Source organism: Simochromis diagramma, unplaced genomic scaffold, assembly GCF_900408965.1.
Source record: "Simochromis diagramma unplaced genomic scaffold, fSimDia1.1 OVJJ01000816.1, whole genome shotgun sequence".
NCBI classification, from domain to species: domain Eukaryota; kingdom Metazoa; phylum Chordata; class Actinopteri; order Cichliformes; family Cichlidae; genus Simochromis; species Simochromis diagramma.
Window position 1 is genome coordinate 5,127,413 of NW_024386908.1, and position 23,540 is coordinate 5,150,952.

Genomic DNA, 23,540 nt, shown 5'->3' on the forward strand with positions numbered 1-23,540 from the left:
AGATGAAGTTCACTTGATAAAAGTTGCCTGACAAAATTGTTTTTTCTGAAACATGTGTTTGTAATGCATGAAGTTAAAGAGAAGACCAAAAATAAGAACAAGTCCGAAGTAGGAATGTCACACTATCAGAAATGTTGTTGTTGGTTCTGGTACCAGCATTACTTACCTTAAAGCTATAAGTTAGATTTAGAGCCTAATAGACATGGGAGTTTTAAGACGAATACCATGCCGATAATTGACGAAAATTCGATATTTCGGCCAATGTTTTTTTTTCTGCTTTCAGACACAAAAAACATAAACATACTTCTCTAATATTTGTTATGTGCATTTATTTATAAGTCTTTGGATTCTTTAATTATCTTGGACCTTAAAAAACAGTGATTTCATTGTCAAAGATTACTCCTTTACCTTCCAAACATATGTTTGAAATAGGGAAGTTGCCCCCTGGTGGACAAAATGTGCAACAGCAACACTCAAAACATGGTTTAAAGGCATTTCTCCCATCTATTCTTTACTTTTGGCTGAGCTCTAGTTAGGGTCTTGTGATGACACTAATTTCTGTCCTCTGCTCTCCTGGGCTTTCTGTTGTGTATGTTTTATCATGTGGGCTTGTCTGTGTGTAAAGCGCTTTCTCACATACACTAACCAGAGTGTGGTAATGTGAAGACATTAATACTCAAGGTGTAGATGACTCTGTAAATTACTGTGAGTGCCGTAATTCCTCCCCGGCAAGTGTTAATCCGTCTAAAATGACGACATGGCTCTTTTTCATAACTGTCCCTGGAAAATAAAACCCTTACCACTGTCACCAACATCCCCCTAGCTTTGGTTCACCCGCCCCCTTCAAAAACAGACAGCCAAGGATAAACACTGCAGAGCCTCCCTTCTGCTGCTTTAAGGGTCACGATAAGCATTTTCCTTCAATCATTCTGACTCCCAAGTGGTTTTCATTTCCTGGTTTACAAGTGCAGTAATGACATCAAATTGTGTTGCTCAGGCTCTCGGTCATAAACAAACTGCCATCTGATGTCCTGCATATTCTACTTCTTGCTGACTTGGTTGCAGCAGGTATTTATAGGAGATATGGCAGCACACAGTTATTTAACCAGGATGCCTGAGTCAGAGAGCAGATCCTTATTTACAGTCCTGGACCGGTCCCCAGGGCGGTTTGCACAGGGTTAAACACGGCTCACACCCTCAGCCTGAAGCTAAGCGCTGCCAGGAGCGTTTCTTAATTCTCATTAGCATAACATGAATCTTTTATAATCCCTGTAGAGAAATTTTGCTTCACGTTATTATCAAGCACAACCCTTTCACCACTTTGTTCCTACCCTTACAAGGTTTTAAAAGCCTCTCTGTATGGCTGCATGCTACTTACTGTGCAGTGTGTCTTGGTGCAAGTTAGTAAGGTGTCATTATGTGTACTGTGCATCCTGTTTCCCTGCAAATGAATTTGTTTCAAAAGGACAGAGACTGCAGGCCTTTCTGCGAGCTTATCTGCCCATCTCCCTCTGTTGTGTGCGTGCGTTTACATGCTTACCCTCCCAACTTTGGTTTTACTTGTTTAGATGTTGAGAAAGGCTTCATAAAATGCATTCATAATTTATTAGGTCTGTCTTGGTCATTATGCTAGCTAGACAAAAGAGTCTGAGGCTGCTGGGAGTGTTGTTAGTTTGGCGAGATCTCGGACAAAGTTACATTTTTCAGTTGTCTTGCCCTAAGGTTACGCTCTAAATATGACTGTGTGTGCGCGCGGGTGCGTGGATCACATACTGTTCAAACGCTCACAGATTTTGAGTGTTGCGATTGCGTGAAACATAGAAAATGTGTGCAGCCTGTCTCGTGGGTATTTGTAAATCACAGGGTGAGGCTAATGTCAGAGCTTAGAGAGACCTTTTCCTGGATACAGTGGATAATCTGCTTTGATATGGGGGTGGGGGCATGTTGACTCCTGTGCCTTCTCTTTCCTCTTGTTCTGGTGCTGGCTAGGGAAAGCCTTCTCTGACTGTTCAATTAGGCTGATTAAAGCGGTAGCTGTGTGCGTCCATAGAGAGCACCTGTAACCATGAGTGAGTGGCTCTGCGTAAGAGGATCTCAGAGGAAAGATGTAAATGACTAATCAGCACTGCCTGAAAAAACAGCCACCAGTAAAAAGCCACGGTGTGTGTGTGTGTGGGTGATGTGTGTATGGATGTGAGTGCAAACCGAGTACATAGTAATTGTAGGTGTTGGGATATGTAAATATCCCACAGTATGTTTTTGCATCTATTTCAATGTCTGTGGGCGTTTGGGGAAACTGTGATTAACTGAATTCAGCTACATTATGTGTGCTAATGTGTGTTTTGCTCTTGCAGAGCTCCATGGAGTCTCCAAACCTGGAGTTTGAGTACGGCGACACGGACACACTGACTGCAGAGCTCTCTGGTAAGACCACAGACCGTCATCCGTTGGCTTTGGACTTTGTATTCGAAGCCTCAGAATTACCATTTTGACCACCGCTGCGCTTTTGTGGCCGTATTTGAATGACAGGTGCGAAGTTTCACCCATCAAAAATGGAGCACGGCCATCTGGATGGTCAGTACCACACAGCGGGCCATATTACTCGTCAAACGATTCCAATAAAATTACTTTAACAGCCACCAAAAGCGAAAACACGATGCAGGTGCAGATCAGCGACTCGATTGACAATCTGTGTTGGGACACCTGTCAGTCGAAAAGCTGCCAGAGCAGACTTACAGTCATGTGAAAAAGGAACATTTTCACAGGGCTCGATGCAGTGCTGTGCATCTAGTCTGTGCATAATAAATATTCTCCGTTGGGGAGGAATTTTGGCTCACTCTTCTTTACACCGGTGCTTCTGTTGATTAAGAGTCACTGACGTTCATTTATACAAAGCTCTCTTAGGGTCCCACTGCAGCATTTCAGTCGAATTGAGGTTTTGACTGGGCCACTGCAGTCATTCTTTGATTCTTTTCTTTTCTTTTTCAGCCTTTCCCTTTGTAGATTTGCTGGATTGTTTTGGAACATTATCCTGCTGTATCTCTCAGTTTTAGCCAAGCTTTAGCTGTCAGACAGATAGCCTCACATTTGACTCAGATATGGACTCAAATGTGAAGGCCATTTGAGTACAGTTATGTTTAGAATACAAGTTTGAGATGATCTGAGCTTTGTGACATGGCGCAGAACATCAGAACATGGTTAAACAATATTGGAGTAGGCTTTCACATTTAAAAGATACTTTGTCGGTACTAAGAGATCCAAAATATGCCAAGAAAATATCCCCCAATTTTTAAGCCCAAACCAACCTATACAGAGGACTTTGCGGTTGATCTGTCTGCAAGGTACCCAGATCCTGTGGCTGCAAAACAAACCCAAATCATCACCTCTTCACCACCATGCTTTATAGTTGGTATCAGATGTCTGCTCTAATATGCTGCGTGTGCTTTCCATCAAACATGGTGCTGTGTCTATTACAGTCAAATGTCACCTCAAACACTTTATGTTGTAAGGCAAAGACCCTACAATGATACAGAGAAAACCCCAGCCGTGAGACAATCCCCTCTGAGTAAGTACTTTGGTGACAGTGGGAAGGTAAAACTCCCTTTTAACAGGAAGAAACTTCCAGCAGAACCAGGATCAGGGAGGGGCAGCTGTCAGCTGTAACCGGTTTTTTCAGATGCAACTTTGCAAATCTAGTGTTGAATAGCAGGACCTGGCTGCTTCTTTTTCTCTTAATTCTTATGGAAGCAGTGAGTGTGGACTGTATAGACTGCTGTGAAAACTTTCTCATGACTGCAGATGAAAGATCTATGTCTGCTTGTTATGCATGACAGAGCTCTTCGCCCACAGAATTCCTACGGTGACACCCCTGTTTCTACTTAGCATAGGAACGAGAATGTGCCATTGATTTGAAAAATAAATCAAACATCCACATTCCTCAGGATCCTTTCAGCTGTTTTATGTTACACATGCAAACAAAGAGAGTCGGCGAGAACAGCGATGAAGGCGCAGAACAAAAATCTTTTGGTGCGTGCTGGTATTTTTTTTAATTTTTTTTGCCACGCACAGAAAAAATGACTAACACTAATCATTAACACTGTGATTATTCATTCAGAACCGCAGCATCTGTGTAAGGTGGTAACGGCCTGTACTTGACTTGGAGCTTGGTTAATAATGTTCCTTTCAGGGCCGAGTACAAAAAGATTATTTAGAGAGCATATTATTTATTTTCTCCGATCCGGCTGGTGTGCTGAGAGAAACGTTGAATAAGTGTGTCGATTTGAAGTCAGAATGATGGTCCACCTGGTAGATGGCAAACGGCAGCTGATTTGCCAAAAAGGTTAGTCACACACAAACGGGCAAGACAGTCACCGCGGCTTTCTGCCGACAGCTCCTCGGGGTAAGGGAATGACGACTGCTCCGAGAACAGGAGTGTGTGACGGATCTTTAGACTGCGCGTGAAACAGACCGAAGAGGACAGCTGCTCAAAGCATCAGAGCATATAATAAACATCATACGGTTGCAATAATGTGAATGTGAAGGGGATGCATACATACAAACCTGAATTTTCATTATTATATTATAACTTACGGCAGAAAATAATTCATCTCCTTAATTATATGCAGCATTTACAGTTTGTCATGTGCATGTGTGCTTTTTGTGTTGTGCGTAGTGGGCTGCAAAGTCGTCCTATTTCATTCTCCTGCTGGTCTTGATGTAGGTGTCTTATTATAAGTGTCGCTATAATATTGAAATTTAAATTTGTTGTTTTTCGCTGTAGATGGAGGTGTATCTGTGTCTTGACCTCACCCGTCGAGCGTGGGCGGACGGATATTTTGCCAATTCATAATCTCTTTGGCTTTTAGTAGATTGCGGAATACGTTTTCTTTGCACTGCATTGTTATTTGGGTTATTTTAATCGGTGTTTGCACAGCACTGTTGTTGTGAGGCTTAGCTCTTGGTTTTGCAGGGCTTTGGAATGAAGGTTGTTTAGAGAGATGGATGCAGAGTGATTTTAAGAAAAAAATCTGAATTTTTGCATGCTTGTTAGTGGATCTGCATCCTTGTTTACATGCATACAGCTGTGGTTACAGAGTATGTGCTACTTTATTAGTTACACCTTGCCAGTACTGAGTTGGACCCCTTTTATCCTTCAGAATGGACTTAATTCTTAGTGACATTTAAATGCCCACACCGCCATCACCACAAGCCTGAACCATTGACACAAGGCATGATGGATCCTATCAGATTGTTCATGAATATCGTAGTAGAATTTGAGTGTTTTTTCAGTCTTCTGTTGTCCAATATTGTTGAGCCTATGGTAATTTTAGCGTCTTCTTAGATGAAAGGAGTGACACCTGGTATGGTCTCCTGCTGTAGCTCATCTGCTTCAAGGTTCCATGTGTTCAGAGATGCCCTTCTGCATACTTTGTTTGTATTGGTTGATTATCTGAGTCACTGTTGCTTTCCTATCAGTTCAAAACAGTCTGACATTCCTCCTCTGACCTCTTGCATCAACAATGCATTTTCTTCCAGAGAACAGCCGCTCACTGGATATTTTCTCTTTTTCAAGCCAATCTCTGTAAACCCTAGAGATGGTTGTGTGTGAAAATCCCATTAGATCAGCAGTTTCTGAAATACTCAGACCAGCTCATCATCCACAAACGGCTGTGCCACATTCACTTAAATCACCTTTCTTCCCCGTTCTGATGCTCAGATTGTACATCCACAGTCATCCAGACTGTGTGTAATTCATTAAGTTGCTGCCCTGTGATTGACTGATGTTTGGTGTTTGGTGGTGGGTCTACCTTGGGACTAACAGATTCCTACCACGTAAAAGTGTCTGTTGGACTCTCATTCAGATCCATCCCTAGCTCTTTACAAACCTGTCAGACGCACGTCTCTGGGTGTGACTGTACTGGTCTATAATGGAGGGACATCTTATCATCACGTTTATTTATATGTACATTATATGAAGCCGGAAATGAATTCAGACTGATGATAAACACGTCTTCAATTAATTCTTTGTCTCCAATGTTAACAGTAAATACATTTATTTAGTTAGAGCTTATACAAGTCTGCAGACTCAAAAACCTTCTGAAAATCAGTAAAATGTGAATTTCTTTTCTATCAAGGAAATCTAGGACTCTTGGGATACTACGGAATAATTCATCTGGACGACTGCTGACTGAAATACCACAGCATGGTTTGATTTATCCAAGCCTTTTGGAGCAGATGCTACAAAAACATCCCAATTGCATTGCAATATTGAACAGCTTCAACACTGCACAATGCAGTTTAGGGAGTGCTGGATTTGAGCATTTCATTTTTAGCCCTTAACTTTAAAAGCCTGACGGGGTACTGTCGTCAGTTCGCCGGGCCGGCAGCATGGACGCACGCAAGTTTGTGAATGTGATAACTTAAGAGCAAGTTGACGTAGGAGCTTCGAGTTGATACCATAGGTATATCTACTAAAGATCTCGGGCGAGTTTGAATCTCGGTGACCTCAACCTTAAAGTCAAGGTCAGAGGTCAGGTTTTCTCAAAATCTTTTGATTCGAGAACAAGGCGCTGTAGGATTTCGAAGCCTCTGCTAGGAGGCTCATCTTTCTTCTGATGTATTCTTTTCATTCTCTTACTCTTGGGGAATTATTAGCGGGTTTAAATTGCTTCTCAAGCTCTAGAATTAACTGGAAATTGGTTTTCCATTACTGAGTGGGTTATAGTATTTATTTCATCCCTGATTGTATTCTGTTGTGTCCACAGAGCTCTACAGTTACACAGAAGAGCCAGAGTTTGCCCTCAACAGAGACTACTTCGAGGAGGACTTCAGAAGCCATGGTAATGTGTGCGTGTGTGTGTGTGTGCGTGTGTGTGTCCCTTCAAGTTCCAGAATTACAAAATTGCACTTGCACACTAAAGGCTGTAAAAGCGACGTGTTCAATGAGCTGCTGTGGTTTACAACCTGACCGGTGAGGTGAGGCGAGGGTGAGCAGACACATCAAAGCTCTGCTCTTTTAAGCTGTTCAAAGAATTGATATCCCTACAGATTGAAGGGGCCACCCTTAAAGCATGTGATTAACGTTTGGTTATCGAGAACAAAGTGGCTTTTCCAGTCTGTACGTCGGCGTTATTATCAGCCTGACAGGATCGAGCTTTAATACGGTGTTGCTTTATCTGCTTTTGTGTGGAAAATTGCATTAAATTACGTTTTTCCTGTTGAGCAAGAAGAAAAACTTTCTTCTTGATTTATTTTATTGTGACAAAGTCGGGTTTTCTGTATTGAGGGAGGTATTATTTTTAGGTTTAGGGCGTTACATCAAGTCCTGCAGAGACGGTGTCGAGGCGCCCTTTGTAGACAGTTTGAATCAGAAGTGAGTGGTCCTCGCCGTCTGTCACTTTCCCTCCATGCTGTGTGATGATGAATAGCAGAATTAGATGAGAGCTTCACTGTTTTATGGAGGAACAGAGGACAGAGCTGCCTGTTTGCATCACTGTCTTTCCATTAGTGTTTATATGTGCGGTTTCCTGTTTGACTCGTCCTTTTTGTGGACGTGTTAGTGTAGCATGTGAGAGCTCATCAATGTTTCATGCTGCTACCCTCCCAGTCACTCTCATGAATTACAGTTATTATCAAGGCACGTCTAATTGATGGTCTTTGCTGTTTTAAAAAAAACGTTTTTTGTGATGTGTGCTGAAATTAGAACGTTTTTTGTGTGTTTTCCTTGCACAAGTGAGAGTGTGTTAAGTTGAAAGAGATCAGTGAGGATGCTTTACTCCTTAATGCTTATCACTGCCTGTCTAATCAACTGAAGAGTCTAAGAGTAGAAGATGGGAGGAAATAAATCCCATAGTCCTTGCTAGAGACTGAGACATTTCTGCAGTGCTGCTGTTTTTGTAGTTGTTTGAGGTGCACTCAGACTTAGTTTTTGCTAGTCTTAAAAATAGTGTTTTTTTTAAAGCATACATCAGGTTTCTCCTCATTGCTTTCAGCTATCTCCAGAGCTAATGCAGTGAGCCACAACATACAAGTCTGCCAAAATATCTGAATATAATGGATTCCCAGATGGCAGAACTAACAGCTACTTTTGCAGTTAGCTTAATTAATTGCATGCACGGCACAGTGCAGTAAAATTAAAGCTGGAAATTTGCACTTTAATCACATCTTAATTGTTTGATATGTAATCCACTGTGATGAAGAAAACTCCTAACGAGAACAGGAAATGATAAGTACCTCGTTTGTGCAACAGCCAATGAGAATCCTGGGTTTACGACATCCATGTTACTATAGGAAACGGCTTTAGTGCAGCACGTAGCAACTGCATCATTCCTTGACCGTAGCAAACCAAGGTACGAGGACTGTGTCATTATTATAAAATTATTTATTCTTGTTATTTTGAAAAATTAACTTCCCTGTAGATTCAGATTGTTTTCAAGTTTCTTTTCCTCACTTTTTCCTCCACTCGCATTTAAAAAATGCTGCAAAGTGCATCAAAACTTTGAAAAAGTCGACACAGATACACTCGGAGTTCTCTAAGGCACAGAAAAAAAATACAAATTAAATTTATCTGACTGCAACCTTGAACCTTTTGTTTCTGTGTCCTTTCTGCAGCTCGAGGCAGGCGGTGGATCGAGCTGACGGTGGAGGAGCAGAGGGCGTATGTAATGAGGCTGCTGGACGCGCTGGAGGTGACGGACAGGGACAAGAGGCTGAAGGTGGCCAGGGCCATCCTCTACCTGGCTCAGGGTGTGTGGGCTGCACAAAATACAAGCCTTTTTCACAGCAGACATTTAGGTTTTAGAAGAAACGCACATGTCTTGCTGTTAATATTAACCATGGCTAAGTCTTCAACAAGGTCGTGACAGTGAGCCAGAGTGCACAGCACCTGAAATAGAAGGATTTCATTATTTACACCGGTCACTGCTATTCTGCCATCATTTGCTTCGAATAGTCATCACTTCTCGCCTTGTTTCTCCAGGAGTGTTTGATGAGTGTGACACAGAGGTGGATGTCCTCCACTGGTCCAGGCACAACATTTTCCTGCTGTACGACATGGGCATCTTCACAGCACTGCTGGAGCTGCTTAGCATGGAGATAGAGTGAGTAAGACACCCTGGTTATAAATGTAACATTGTTCTTTATGCAGTGCTGCAGGGATGTTTCCAGGCTGGGGTGCGAAGCGCTCCTGGGGGAGTAGATGCTCCATCGCCCTCCTCGCCCTTCTTGTGGATCGCCTCAGCTGCAATGCCCGTTCGGGTCCCCTTCGCTGGGGCGCCCCCGGCGGGTTGACTTAGAATGAGTGCAGACTGTTTAATTAAAACAAAATTATCAAAAAATAATAGAACAATTATAGAAAACTGAGGTACAAACCTCTGTCCTATCGCAGATTTATTATAAGAAAAGTGGAGATTCAAACAAGCTTTTTATGGGCTGGCATAGAAGCATGCTGCTGCCATCCCATGTCCCCTTGTAGACATGCCCCTGCAGTGCAGTGAAAAAGTTTCTTTTTTGTTATATTTCTTACTCTTACATGTTTCAGATCATCAATTTTTAACATTAGACAAATATAAACTAGTAAATACAAAATGCAGTTTTGTAAATGATGATATCATTAATTGAGTGAAAATGCCAACCTCGTCTTGTGTGAAAAAGTAATTGCCTTGTAAACACAAATACAAGTTCACGTCTTAGTCTAACTCAGAATAAGCAAGGGAGAGAGGGGCTAGCATTCCCTGGGGATCAGAGAGAAAACAGAGAGAGAGAGAGAGAGAAGTGAGGAATATGCAGATGCTGATGAAGATGGTCAGCCAGGCAGAGATGAAGCTGAAGCTGAACAGACAGATGGCTGTGATCTAATCATAAATCCAGTCCATCATTTGATGATGTGGTCAGTTAAAGATGACTAATGTATGCAAACTTGCCACTTTAGTTACATGGTCATATACAAATGTAATGATACTGGGAGCGCATTGTAACTGGATACATAGCACTACACCTCTGTTCTTCATTACTTCAGAGAGGCAGAGACACACAAAAGGCTGCTGAGGAGAGACTATAGGTAGCGCGCCGCCTGTGATCAACAGACCCCTTCACTGGGAACGTGGCGTGACAAAGGCTCCTTCAAGCCAGCTTTGTTGCTGCTGGTGTCAGCCTCAGTTGGGCTTCAGTGCTGCTTTGTTGTTACATAAGCTGCTGCGAGGCATCTTCAAGTTGCATAGAGCTGCAGAGCAGGGCGGTTTCAGCAAGACGAGCAGGAAAAACATGATGAAGTGTTAATCATACAGGTACAGGTAGTCTCACCTGCGATGCATTCAGAGACTGGCTTGCCACGTTCAGATAATCCACTAAAATCATGTAGCGTTTGTTCCCGCAGCAACAGCCAGGCGTGCAGCAGTGCCGTGAGGAAGCCTGCCATCTCTCTTGCAGACAGCACAGAGCTCAGGTAAGCAGCATAAAACCGATTCAACTTCCTGTCTGCTTCGGATCAGGAGGCCAATAAATACCGTTTAAAAATAACCAAAGTGCTTAACTTCATGCCATCTGGCCTAATCTGCAAAATGTAATTGTATTCGCTGACTGTTGTCCTCACATTCATTTTCACTCTACTTCTGCCTAATGAAATTGATTTTTTTTTTAACACAACAGGCCTTACACACAAACACATGAAATCATACGATTCACACACATACAGTAGCGCCGTCTGTGCGTTCCCTAGATGAACACTTACAAATAATTACAAGCTAGACGAGTGGATTTGCCCTTAATTACTGCCGCAGAACCGAAAGCCATTATAGTCCTTTTGAACCGAGCGAGAAGCTTTGTTGAGCGAACAAAGCATTTAATGTACAAAACACCACCTGTATTGCATCAGATAATTACGAGGGAATGGCTGCATTATCCAGCCAGAGCTCGGAGATTATTTTCTCCTAAATGCGCGAGCAATTTGCAAAACCAAGCGCTACTTGCTTATAATTTCCTCTGTTATATCAATGATTCTTGTACTTATAGGCCATTTAGGGCCATTATATCTGATCAGGGCAGCAGTTAAATGCATGCCACACACAGACAAATGCACACATAACCTCAATGTGTCCATGATGAGTTCTTTGGATGTTTCTTTTTCTCGCAGAGTCTTACTGAGCATCATGTACTTGATGGTGGAAACCATTAGAGTGCAAACAGAAGACGACCGACCTGAGTGGATAGCAGCCAGAGAGACCTTCAAGAATGAGCTCGGTGTGTGCGTGTGTGTTTATTCAGTATTTTGAAGTTGCATGAGTATATCTTTTCATTGGCTTTCATGCTGCATGTCATTTTATTCCATTTAAAAACATTGCCTTTGACCCCCCCCCCTCCAGCTTCTCCTCTTTACAACGGAGAGCCCTTTGCTCTACTGCTTTTCACCATGGTGACCAAGTTCTGCAGCATGAACGCGCCACACTTCCCCATGAAGAAAGTACTACTGCTGCTGTGGAAAACAATACTGGTCAGTGTGTTACAGTCATGGTTGTTGCATGTAATGCAAATAAATCTATTTCTGTCCATGTCTGCATTTTTGTTTTGCTTTTTTTTTTTTTTTTTTTTTTTTAAATAAAACAAGTTTCACAAACACTCAGCGCCCCGTTCATTATTTAGACCTTGCTGGTACCTGGTTGGGCCTTATTTTGCTTTCTTAGCTGTCTTAATAGTTTGTGGCATAGATTCAACAAGGTGCTGGAAATATTCCCCAGAGATTTTGGTCCATATTGACATGATGGCATCGCACAGTCGCTGTAAATTTGCTACTCTGTTGCATTGACATCTGGTTTTATGCTGCTGGAAGCAGCAGTCAGAGGATGGGTACACTGTGGCCATAAAGGCATGACAAGGTCAAAAACAGTACTGTGTTTTGTAGGCTGTGACGTTTAAATGATACAAAATTACCACTGCGGGGCCCAAAGTGTGCCAAGAAAATGTTCACAGTATTACACCAGCAGCAACCAGAACGGTTGATACAAGGCAGGATGGATTCATGCTTTTATGTTGTTTACACCAGATTCTGACCCTGGCGTCAACAGGGCATTTTCTCCCAGAGAACTGCCAATCATTGGATAGTTTCCTTTTTTTTAATACCATTGTCAGATGGCTATGATGTGGAAAATCTGAAATATACACAGCCCATCTGACACTAACACCATGCCAGGTTCAGCCACTTGGATTGTCTTTCCTCACCATTCTGGTGCTCAGTTTGAACTCCAGCAGGTAGTGATGACCACGTCTACATGACTAAATACACTGAGTTGCTGCCATGTGATTGGTTGATTGGGGGGGAAGTCAAACAGGCTAATATTGCCCCATGATGGGAAGGTCGGGGGTTCGAATCCACTGAACGGCTACCCTGAGCAAGGTACCGTCCCTGCACACTGCTCCCTGGGCGCTGTACTGGTGGCTGCCCACTGGGTGAACGGGTTAAATGCAGAAGAGTTATTTCCCTATGGGGACTAACACATACACATTATTGTTTACAAAATTGATTCCGCTGTTAATAGACATTACTTAAACTTAGTTGGTAATATTTTATAACGAATCATTGTTTACCTGGGTCTTTTCTGTCTTCCAGTTTACTTTGGGAGGTTTTGAGGAGCTCCAGGAGATGAAGGTGCGACACCGGGAGCGTCTCAACCTGCCCCCACTGCCAGAGGACAGCATCAAGGTGGTCAGGGCCATGAGAGCGGCCTCGCCCCCGGCCTCCGCCATGGAGCTCATCGAACAGCAACAGCAGCAGAAGAGAGGCCGCCGCAGCCGCAGGGTACTAGCCCTCAAGCACACACGGATCTCACACTGAAGCTAAATCCATTTAGACAACGTTTAGGTGACAGTGTCACTTTAGTGTATATTGCTGGCATGCTGTTATTAATACAAACTAATGTAATGTTGATCAGTTTCATCTATCTACCCTAGTAGACTCTCACTCTCTAACTCTTTGCTGGGTCACCTTTTTCCAAAAGTTCCAACATCATCAGTTCCCTGCTGTAAGTCAGTGACCACAGATGATCTTGGTGCTCGGACAGCTTTGAGAATCCCAGCCTCTCTATTTTTTTTTTAATACTACAAAGTTTGACTCGACAGGCTTCCTCTTTAATTGCCCCTCTTCCTTCCTTGTGTCCCCACAGAGTGCCTTTGTTGATAGCTTGGAAGGAGACAGTCCTTTTCCCAAGAAGCAGGTCTTTACCCACAAGTTCCCTCTTATTCTCCTGCATTTTCTTTCTGCACTGAGCTAGACTTTTTGCACTCCTCTCCCACATCCCTGCAACCCGCCCCGTGCAAAATCTCCTCTCTCTGCCTCTTTGGCTTCCTTTTTCTCCTTCTACCTGCGTTTACTTTTGTCCTCTACGTGTCCTAACTGTTGCCATTTAAAACTCATCCAGTACCGACCGGATGCACTGCACTTGTCAGATAATTTACCTGATTTAAATTGGAGTTTGAAGTTATCCACTGGGCAAACTCTTTAGTGTTTGAATAGATAATGGATTGGCAAAATTCTGATGTTATAGATGGTTTTGGTGCAGCCTTACATTCTGCCTAATTTCTAATACTCCATTTAATTGTTTCCAGCTTCATGCACATGTGTGTATTTCTTTTGCTTTCCTTTAAGTCTCCTGTTATTTTAATCATTTTTGCATGCTTCTGTTTTAATCCTCCAAGTGTCCCTCATTCCCTTCCCCCGCTTTGCTTTTCCATTTTGTCTTCTCCCCTCTTTTATTTGTGCTCATATTCCACTATTTTCCCCTCTTTTCGTTACTCTTTCTTCCTCCTCTTCCTCCTGGGGCGGCAGGGTTTGAGGGACAGGGCTGACTTGCTGGCTGTAATCACTGGCGCTGGAGCAGTCCCATAAAGAAAGCTCACTTCAGACATCAACAGTAGGAGCATCTCCCTTGTAGTTTTCATCACATTGCTACTGGGTTTGGTCTCAAAAATCACCTTGCACCGTAGAGTGTGGACTAGGGGTCAATGTCTTTAAAATGCATTCATTGAGGAGGTGAATTGAGCTCACCGCTACTGTAGTTTTACTTCTGCAGGTGCTGTATTGTAGGTTTCAGTTGACCTCTCTCGTAAATGGATGGCATTAAAAGCAGTTGCCCCCTAACCCTGGTAGAAAAAACCACTAGCTTTACCTCCCACATAGCAGAGAATGGCTTTTCCATAGAGAATGGCTCACGACACAGTCTCACCTTCTCCTCTCCCTCTTCCCACTCCCTCGCTCCCACCATACACTCACTATTAGTGCTCACTTAGCATTAGCGCTACCACTGATACACCAATACTGTACATCAACTCCAGTAGCTCAACTAATGCCCCGAACGCTGACTCATGCCTGATGCTTGCACTCTTACCACAATCATTCATTGTAGAAGTAGAAAACAAAGATGCTTTGTGTGTGTGTGTGTGTGTGTGTGTTTGGCACTTAAGAGTTCAATATGAACACTGTCTTTTTGAGACTGCCGCTTGCGTTTTTACCCGTTTCTTCAGTGCAGATGTGTGGTGTGTGGTAAGTTTAATCAGACATGCTGCTTGTGGTGTTGTGGAAGTCTTTCTTCAATATATCACATTTGTTTCACAGGTTTTTGACAGGACACGGTAACCTAAGAGAGTTAAAAGAACATTTCAAGAAATCTGTTGCTTCAGTTTTTTATGCGGAATATCTGTTAGCTTAGCATAAAGACTTAAAGCGTAATAAACATGTGTCTGTGTAGGTTTCCAGCCATCCAGCTTATTTCAGTCTCACGCACTTGAGGTGAAGGCAACTGGACTCCTTTTTAGGCTTCTTCAGTCATAAAAGCTGATGTAGCAGGGGACTTTATCAAAGAGTGTTTGGTGGCTAAAATGGGACAAACTGCCTGTGCCTGACCGGCCTCAGTGAGGTTAAAGGAAAAATAGGATTCAGAAGTAAATAATAATGCAAAGGGCCGAATGCCTCCAGGTTTGGTGTAGCATGACGTGCAATTAAACAGCTAACCCAACTCTAAGCTAATGTTAAAAAACAAAAACAAATAAATATCCTCCTATAAGGTTTTTTTATAGACTTTTTATTATTATTATTATTAAACATAATTTAGCTCTAAACCTCAATAATTTGCTTTAGGGGTGCTGGTTGACAGCTTAAATATCAATGACCAAAAAGCCCAAAGAAACAGTTAGCTTAGCTTTGCGTATTAGTATAGTATCAGTATTTGATAGTATTTTGATAAAACACACATAGTTCCCTCCAAACGTCAAAAAGACTGCTATTACTGCTTCTAATGTGTGTTAATTAGTGAGCTTTAAAGGTGTTTGCAGATGCTATAACGCTACATTTAATATGGAATGATGTCAATTACTTTCGTTTAGCTTCAAGGGGAAGCTGCCACCCTCTTTCTATTTAAAGGTTAAGAGGAAGGCTATCACTGCCTCAAAATAATGACATTTGATATTAAGTGAGCAATAGAGGTGGAGATCCCTAAAGCTAGCCTCCTGTATACAGCTTCATATTTAACTCACACACATATACACATCCACCCACACAGGTGTATTCATTCCTGTGTAATTAGACCACTTCACAGGTCTGTGTGGGTGTGTGCAGATATATTGCGGTCTGTTTTGCTGTTAAGAAGCTGTGCACATTTGTCATTCTCATTATTGTAACTGTGACATGTAAATCTCAACATGTAATGACTTCAGCTTCACTTTGGGTCATAATTAGCCTCTGTGCTAAGGTGATATGATGCATAATAGTGGAGTCAATCTTCTCCTCTGCTATCCTTTAGCAGAGGAGAAGATGTATTTCCCATTGAGGTACACTTACACACTTTTTTTAAGGCTGTGTGTTTTCAGTGTGACAAGTATGTGGTGCCTCACAAATACCTCCGTCAGCAGCTTTCTTTAATACTCCTCCTGCAGCAGGTTTGCTTCAGCTGTCCCTGAAGAGTCCTCACACTGAGGCTGCATTGCTATAAATTATATACTATAGGTCCAACTAATAACCACATATGGAACGCTTGAGCTGAAAGTGTGTAGTTTTTAGTATGCGTGTGAATTTTTTTGCACTTTAATTAAAACACATCGTCTTATGGAGTAAAAATGGTATCTGGCGCACTGCTTCCTGCAGTCTAGACGGAAGCACTTTAATTCCTTTTGCATGATTTTATATACATTTGCAGAGAAAAAGGTGCTTAAAGCTGATAAACTCACAGGTAAAGTTTATATGGTGGATTTTCAATCACTTCTTGGTTTTGCAGTGAAAACTGGAATTTATTATGTCTTAAAAATTTGGATGAGCTGCTAACTCCTTGGTTGCACAGTAGGTGCATATCTGACCTCCTTCCCCTCCTCTCCCCTCTGTCTCCCAGCCCCTGGTCAAGCAGGACAGCTTGGACACGTACAACGAGCGAGACCCCTTTAAGAACGACGACGCCCGGGACGAAGAGGAGGACCCTGAGGACACGGACAGTGGTATTGAGGGTGAGGTAGACCCTCTGGACCGCGACGTCATCATCCAACCGCCACCACCGCCACCTCCTCTGAGACCACCGACAGAGAGGGTCAACTTCCCCAAAGGTCTTCCTTGGGCCCCTAAAGTCAGGTTAATAAAAAAAATGTTGTTGCAATCTGTATTCCTAAAAGTCAGAAAGTTGTTCATGATATGACGTTTTATTCTACAAAGGTTCCAAAGGATTGGTTGGTTTGGTACCACGGTGACCACTGGGGTACAGGAAACTTCAGCTGAGACATGACGGGAAGGTGGTGTCTGTTTCCCACCCTGGTTTCGAGAAGTTAAAAGTAGATCTTAAACACAACCTCCTCCAGATTTCTCTCCTCGCCAACGTCCAACAATATGCTCTCCATCTGTGTATTTCAGACAGGAGCCTGGGTGTCTCTGCAGGGGGCTGCTGTTGAATAATACATCTCAGAGAAGACAAACACGTTATAGCAGTGCATCAGTTAAAGCCTTTTCTTTAACTGAGCCGTGTCACTGGGCGCTCTCGTTACTGTGTGTTTTTTTCTTTGGTCAGAGCGCTGCATCACACAATGGTGATTAGACTCTGATCAGTAGGAGGTTCTTAACCCTTCTCACAGAGAACAGCAGCAGCACACCGTGTGCCCGATGAGATTTGAGAGGGAGCTGATGCAGTACGCTGTGACCTTGTGTTGTGTGCGTTTATGTGGGTGTGTGCGCACATATTTGTGGCTTAAATCTCGCTTAAGTCTGCTCCTGTGTCTTCAGGGAGAAAGACATCGAGCACTTCCTCGAGACGAGTAGGAACAAGTTCATCGGTTTTACTCTGGGGAAGTAGGTGCTTCATCTAAGACTGTTAAATATCTGTATTCATTCAGTTTTTGCCGACTTCTTCATTCGAGTGCTGTTCGTTACTTTACAGTGACACAGAAACCCTGGTGGGCCTACCCAGACCCATCCATGAGAGTGTCAAGACTCTTAAACAGGTGAGTGTGGGAATCACTGTGGGATTATTTTATTTATTTATTTTATTTTATTATGTTTTTGACTTAGTAAGTCATTCTTACACAAATTCACATTTCTAGATGCCCATATCCACTTCCTTGTGGATATAGTCTCCGTTAATCAATACTCCCACACCGTTGAATCCTCTTGAAATTGGCCTCCCACTGAAAAATCCATAACGTCTTCATAGAACAGACTGATATGCTTAATCACACAGCTCTGGGTGTCAGCCGACGATGCTAATTAACAATTATTCTCATATGTTTTTGTTTTTTTCTCCAGCATAAGTACATGTCCATTGCTGAAGTGCAGATCAAAAGGGAAGAGGAGCTGCAGCAGTGTCCACTGACTCTGGTCAGCAATCCTACCAGGCTTGTGTATAATATAGAGTGTATTACAGGGAGCAGGCACAACTGTAATGATTTCTCCAAGCACGCCTGATTTCAGACTTATTAGGCTTATGCACCAGACACAGTAACCTCACAAATACATTAAAAATGAAGAAAGTACCATTCCCATCAAGCCAAACTCTTTGCCAGCTATACATATTTAAGGTTTAGAACTGCATCTTGCACAGTTGGCATAAGCGGTCCTTCAGATCTCTGTCCACTGATCAGCTACAGCCGTAAACCACCTGCCTGATACCGTGCTGGTGCCACGGCAACATCTCTGCTCCAGTGTTGTTGGAGCCTCCGTGTATCCGATGTGTTCCAGTGACTGCCGCGGGCGTTTACTTGACATGTACATGAATCATAGGACCCCAGGCTTCCCAGCAGAAGGTTGCATCCTAAATGTCTGAGGTCCTCACCCAAACTCTGCGGGTGATAACAAACACCTGTGAATGTGATTCATGCTGCTAGTGTCCATGACCTTATCCCGTCAGTCACTACCCACAGCTTGTGACAGCAGGTGAACATAAATGAAAAATATATCTATATATACCGGAAATATATATATGCGTGATACTGCATAGATCTAATTCACATAACTGCAAAGTATTTAGCCCCATGCTCAATGCTTATGTAGGTTATGTCGTGGTCTCTACAAAGATTCACTGCAGAAGTTTAAATCAGCCACAAGTCCACAGCATTGCAGTTTTTTGGAGCACCTCCAGGGCAGGTGAAGCCAGTAGGACCACACTGGCTGCAAGAAGGAATCATGTGATCCAGAGATCTGTTAATTCTCACCAATACAAAGACATTGTTTTGCCTGTGGACAGATGTTGTCAGCGCGGTAACATTAAAACTGTGTGAAATACAGTGGCTGATGTCAAACTTGAGCATGAACGTGAATATAGGTCTGGTTCAGCAACATTAACTCGATCGATTGGCTGTGATCACATCATGTGATTGGCTCTAATTTCCCCAATTCTGTCAGTGTTGAGCTTATATCTGCCTTTGTTCAGGTGTTTGAACTTAAATTTGGAAGAAAGATTCGAATGTTGCCATATTGAGCACTCAGTGTTGACTTTCCACTGTATGCACGTGTTATCTCCCAGGGTGAAGAGGAAGTGGAGGACACAGCAGCAGAGATGCTGTACCTGGGAATGCTTCCCAACCTGTCACAGTATGTGGTGAGTGATTAATGATTAAATTCTCACCGGAGTTATTGACCTTTGTTTAATAAAACCAGCTCATTAAATCTTTAATAGTCTAACACAGAGTCTCAGTGGTTAGCAACTGTCTCTGTACTGGTTTCAATCATATTTCTGATAGCACTTCGTGCTTCTTTTTTTTAGCTAGCATTAAATTATTGCACATTATCTCATATGAAATGTGTTTTGTGGAGGACAAAAAAGCTTACAAGATTTTTAAGAGGGTGCTGTAGAAACTTGAATGATTAGCCTGTTATTATTCCTCTATTTTTGTGTTCTTTTTTGCATCAGATTGCCCTCCTGAAGCTACTGCTCGCTGCAGCTCCGACCTCCAAAGCCAAAACGGACTCCATCAACATCCTGGCTGATGTGCTGCCTGAGGAGATGCCGTAAGTACTGCAGAAAGACTGCTGGGATCCTTGACTGTCTTTCTTTTCTTTCCCCTACCCGTGCTGCTGTTTTGTTTTTTTTTCTTTATTTTGTCATGATGCTGTAGATATCTAGAGCCATATTTAGATGAGACAGTTTTGAAGAGTAAACACACTTTTGCTGATAATGCTCAGCGATAATTAAAAAAAGATGCAGTGTGGAATAAAAAGAAAGAAATTCTCTCGGGAGCATCTTTGCACTGCTGTTTATGTACGATTTATTTTTATTTTTGTCTAATCGCTTGGCAAGAAAAAAAAACAGCCTGCTTTTCTTATGGATTTTCTTGGCTGTTAGCACTGGTGGAAATGCACTACTTGTGGGTTGTTCGTGGTCTGTAGGATGGCTCTGTTTTAGATTCGCTGACACGCCAATGAAAGGAGAGACAGTTTTCCTGATGCAAAAACACCCACTCAGAAGAAAGAAAGATGTCTGATATTTTCATGGCTGAAATCCATTTCTTTTTTTTTTTGGTGAGCATGTTTTGAAACTACGCACTCGCTCACCTGCCTGAGCTGGCAGCAGAGCCATCAGAAGGCCATACAGGGTGCCTGGGTTCAAGTCTGCCCCAGTTTGTTTCCTGCGTGTCTTCCAGTTCTGTCCTGGCTAAAAAAAAAAGTATTTTAAAAAGCCCAAAATAAATCTTATTCGGTCTCCTTCTGTGCCTGTCACTTTGTCAGAGAAGTGATTATACTGTTAAAGACCCAAAAGCCTTACAGTTACAGCGTGTGTTTCTTTTAGTATCACCGTCCTGCAGAGCATGAAGCTGGGAATCGATGTTAACCGGCACAAGGAAATCATCGTCAAGGCCATCTCTGCTCTGCTGCTCCTGCTCCTCAAGCACTTCAAACTCAACCATATCTATCAGGTTACACACACACACAGACACCTTCACTGTGCCCTCCTACATACACCTTAACTTACTTTTCCTCCTCTTACATGTCACCTCTCTTCCCTGATAAAATCCATACACCTCCCCCACTGTAACCTCCCCAGTCCTGCGCCTGATTAATCAGTCAAGTGTGCCATCACTTTCTCCATTTCATCCTCCTCCCCCCCTCACACGTTTGTAGCCTTATCTTCACTCACAACTCGCAAACCCCTGACTCAGCCACACAGATTCACAATTGGAGTTCATCTCAGTGAGGACGTAAAACTCACTGAAAAATGATTCATCCTCATTTCTGGTGCTTAGTATCTCAGTTTTTTGTTGCTTCAGTGATTATGAATTTTTCTGATGCTAGTAAGGGATATCTACATAGTTGAGAAGCTGCTCTGTAAACTTAGAAAGATAGCGCCCTCTGTTGCAACTAAAGTAGATTACATGCTGACATAATTTTGAAGGGGAAATTGGCTCCAGTGGGAAGTCAAATCGGTTGCGGATTGTTTGAGACCCTCACAAACTCGGCATTGAGATGAATACTGTAGCTTCAGCATGAGAAATGACCCCACTTGGCTCCTGATCTTTTCCACACTCGGCAGTAATATTGGGTTGTTTTTTTCCCCATAACCCCCCAATGAAAAGTCTGAAATGTGTTGCATTATTTTTACTATTATTGACTGATTGATTGGCTTTCCTTTCTTCCAATACATATCACTAAATGTAACCGTTGCATTTTCAGCCATGGCTCTTCTCCAGACTGTTCCTCACTGCCGCCTCCTCTTTTTTTCCCTGCAGTTTGAGATTGTCTCCCAGCACTTGGTGTTTGCCAACTGTATCCCACTCATCCTCAAGTTCTTTAACCAGAACATCATGTCTTACATCAGTGCCAAAAACAGGTAGGATCCTTTTCTCTCATCCTTTCGACTTATAGCGCCATTTACGTCACCATTTTCAACCTCCGACGATCAGTCGCACAAGCATCTGTTTGTGTAATAACCTAAAAGAGGTTCATACAGATTCACATTAAGTTACAGGTGACAGGTTGATCTGCAGAGTTATCAGTTTTTGTCTCTCGTTGTTTGCTTCTGTGTTTTCACACTATAGTATATGTGTGCTGGACTTTCCCCATTGTGTGGTCCATGAGATGCCTGAGCTTACAGCTGAGAGCCTGGTGAGTCACACTGATTGAGCCTCAATGAGTAATAGTCAGCTAAGAACGTAGCGCTCGCTGTTTAATGATGATCTCGGTGTCTCCACGTGTGTTTTCAGGAAGCCGGAGACAGCAGTCAGTTCTGCTGGAGGAATCTGTTTTCCTGCATTAATCTGCTGAGAATCCTGAACAAGCTGACCAAGTGGAAACACTCGAGGACCATGGTGTGTAAATCTGCATTAGTCTGCGTCTCATAAGGAAGCCTTAGGTTGAAACGCCCACCTGAATTCAATATCTTTATATTGAATGCAAAGTGATATCTGCCTCCTTACGAGTGTGCATCCTGTTAAAGGGACATTTAGTTTGTAAGATGCCTTCAATTTGCTTCATTATATTTAATCTTTCTTTCAGATGCTGGTTGTTTTCAAGTCTGCCCCCATCTTGAAGAGGGCTTTGAAGGTGAAGCAGGCCATGATGCAGCTCTATGTTCTCAAACTGCTCAAGATTCAGACCAAGTACCTGGGCCGTCAGTGGAGGAAGAGCAACATGAAGACCATGTCGGCTATCTACCAGAAGGTCCGGCACAGGCTCAATGATGACTGGGCCTATGGAAACGGTAAATAGCAGCTGGCAGAAGCAGTATGCTGGGATTTGTTGAAGCAGGGATTTTCTGCTTACATTTTGAAAAATATCACGAAAACCCCCAAAAATCTGAAAATACTGGCCAATCAGAAGCTACAAATAACACTGTGCACAGAAGCTCCGTTTTCAGTGACCTAAAACATTGTTTATGTGTGGACGAAAGGTCAAAAAACACGTCTCATGGGAAGAGAATATATCCTTGTGTACTGGGGAACAGCCCATAATCTGTTTGCACAGTTCAGTTTGATTTACTAAAGACCAATTTATGTTTTGTGACTCGTGTGCTTTCTGGGTTTTATTTCATTTTTACTCCTTTTAACACTTTATGTCTAGGAATTTTTCTTTAACCAATTTTTATCCAATTTGGAGCAACTGATATGTGATTTTGGGGACAGATACAAAAAAAAATCCTTTAATAAATATAGCAACGCATATTCTTTATGTATAATACACATACAGTATATCTAAACCATAAAGTTACTGTAACTTAAGTGAAGAAGGCATTTGTTCTGCACCATTCAGCTTTGATGACTCTCTGCTACCTGTGCTGCAGTGCTGAACACATAGAGCACCCTCTGCTGGACAAACGCTGTTATAACAGCACTTCCAAATTCAGATTTTCTGCAGTGTGCTTTAAAAAAATGTCAGTATGCATTAATATGTCTATGATAAGCCAGTGTCTGACTCTTAGTTCACAGTGACAAAGTACATTAGCTAAAAGAAAAGATAATGTAGTAAAAATATAAATAATACAAATTAAAAATCAGATTTAAAAATGCAAAATAGAATTTTCTAACAGCGTTTTAATGGCAACAGCTGTGACAGTTTTATTGTATGCTTTATGATGATGACACAGGGTACTTATTATGTTAGTCAAAAACTGTCGAGTGGAGCTTAGTAAATTGTAGTCTGATAGGCTGGAGTCACAGATTAAATTAGGAACATCCTGCAGCATTGCTCAGAATACATTCAGTTTAGCCTTTTAGATCTTCCTAAACGAAGCAGTCACAGAGCTAATTGGCCCCAGCAGTGCTCCTCACTCAGAGCTGATGAACAGAGAGGAGACTGCAGCATAATGAACATGTGTACCCGGGGCTGTGAAAACAGGCACGTTGAGGGTAGTTACTGCATGTATGTGGGTGTTTGTGCAGCTGGTTGCATGATTCCTATACTGTCATATATGTGTGTAGTACAGTTGTCCAGCAGCCAATGGCAAGCTGTCTGGTTTGTGTTGCTATGGCAACAGGGATGGGGGTGGCAGTGGGGTGGGGGGACTTTTCAGGGTCTCCATCCCTCACGGGAGAGCAAGCAAGCTGTCACTGTGAGCGTGAGAGAGAGAGCGGGAAAGAGTAGGAGATAGAAAGAAGAA

The 23,540-nt window shown here is 42.5% G+C and overlaps 1 protein-coding gene across 3 annotated transcripts in view; it reads left to right on the top strand.

Moving 5' to 3' along the window:
• The window catches only part of strip2 (striatin interacting protein 2), a 31,149-nt gene that overhangs the window by 2,938 nt on the left and 4,671 nt on the right, over nucleotides 1-23,540 (top strand). For 2 of the 3 annotated variants that reach the window (XM_040035100.1, XM_040035102.1), the window contains exons 2-21: nucleotides 2,355-2,424; nucleotides 6,765-6,839; nucleotides 8,611-8,745; nucleotides 8,978-9,098; nucleotides 10,373-10,441; nucleotides 11,129-11,235; nucleotides 11,358-11,485; nucleotides 12,599-12,787; nucleotides 13,152-13,202; nucleotides 16,365-16,597; nucleotides 17,240-17,305; nucleotides 17,394-17,457; nucleotides 17,759-17,830; nucleotides 18,975-19,049; nucleotides 19,362-19,459; nucleotides 20,238-20,364; nucleotides 21,175-21,275; nucleotides 21,484-21,550; nucleotides 21,649-21,753; nucleotides 21,941-22,145. In XM_040035100.1, coding sequence (XP_039891034.1) covers nucleotides 2,355-2,424; nucleotides 6,765-6,839; nucleotides 8,611-8,745; nucleotides 8,978-9,098; nucleotides 10,373-10,441; nucleotides 11,129-11,235; nucleotides 11,358-11,485; nucleotides 12,599-12,787; nucleotides 13,152-13,202; nucleotides 16,365-16,597; nucleotides 17,240-17,305; nucleotides 17,394-17,457; nucleotides 17,759-17,830; nucleotides 18,975-19,049; nucleotides 19,362-19,459; nucleotides 20,238-20,364; nucleotides 21,175-21,275; nucleotides 21,484-21,550; nucleotides 21,649-21,753; nucleotides 21,941-22,145 — 2,158 coding nt within the window. The remainder of the gene's footprint in view (nucleotides 1-2,354; nucleotides 2,425-6,764; nucleotides 6,840-8,610; nucleotides 8,746-8,977; nucleotides 9,099-10,372; nucleotides 10,442-11,128; nucleotides 11,236-11,357; nucleotides 11,486-12,598; nucleotides 12,788-13,151; nucleotides 13,203-16,364; nucleotides 16,598-17,239; nucleotides 17,306-17,393; nucleotides 17,458-17,758; nucleotides 17,831-18,974; nucleotides 19,050-19,361; nucleotides 19,460-20,237; nucleotides 20,365-21,174; nucleotides 21,276-21,483; nucleotides 21,551-21,648; nucleotides 21,754-21,940; nucleotides 22,146-23,540) is intronic. The other variant, XM_040035101.1, reaches the window with a different exon arrangement.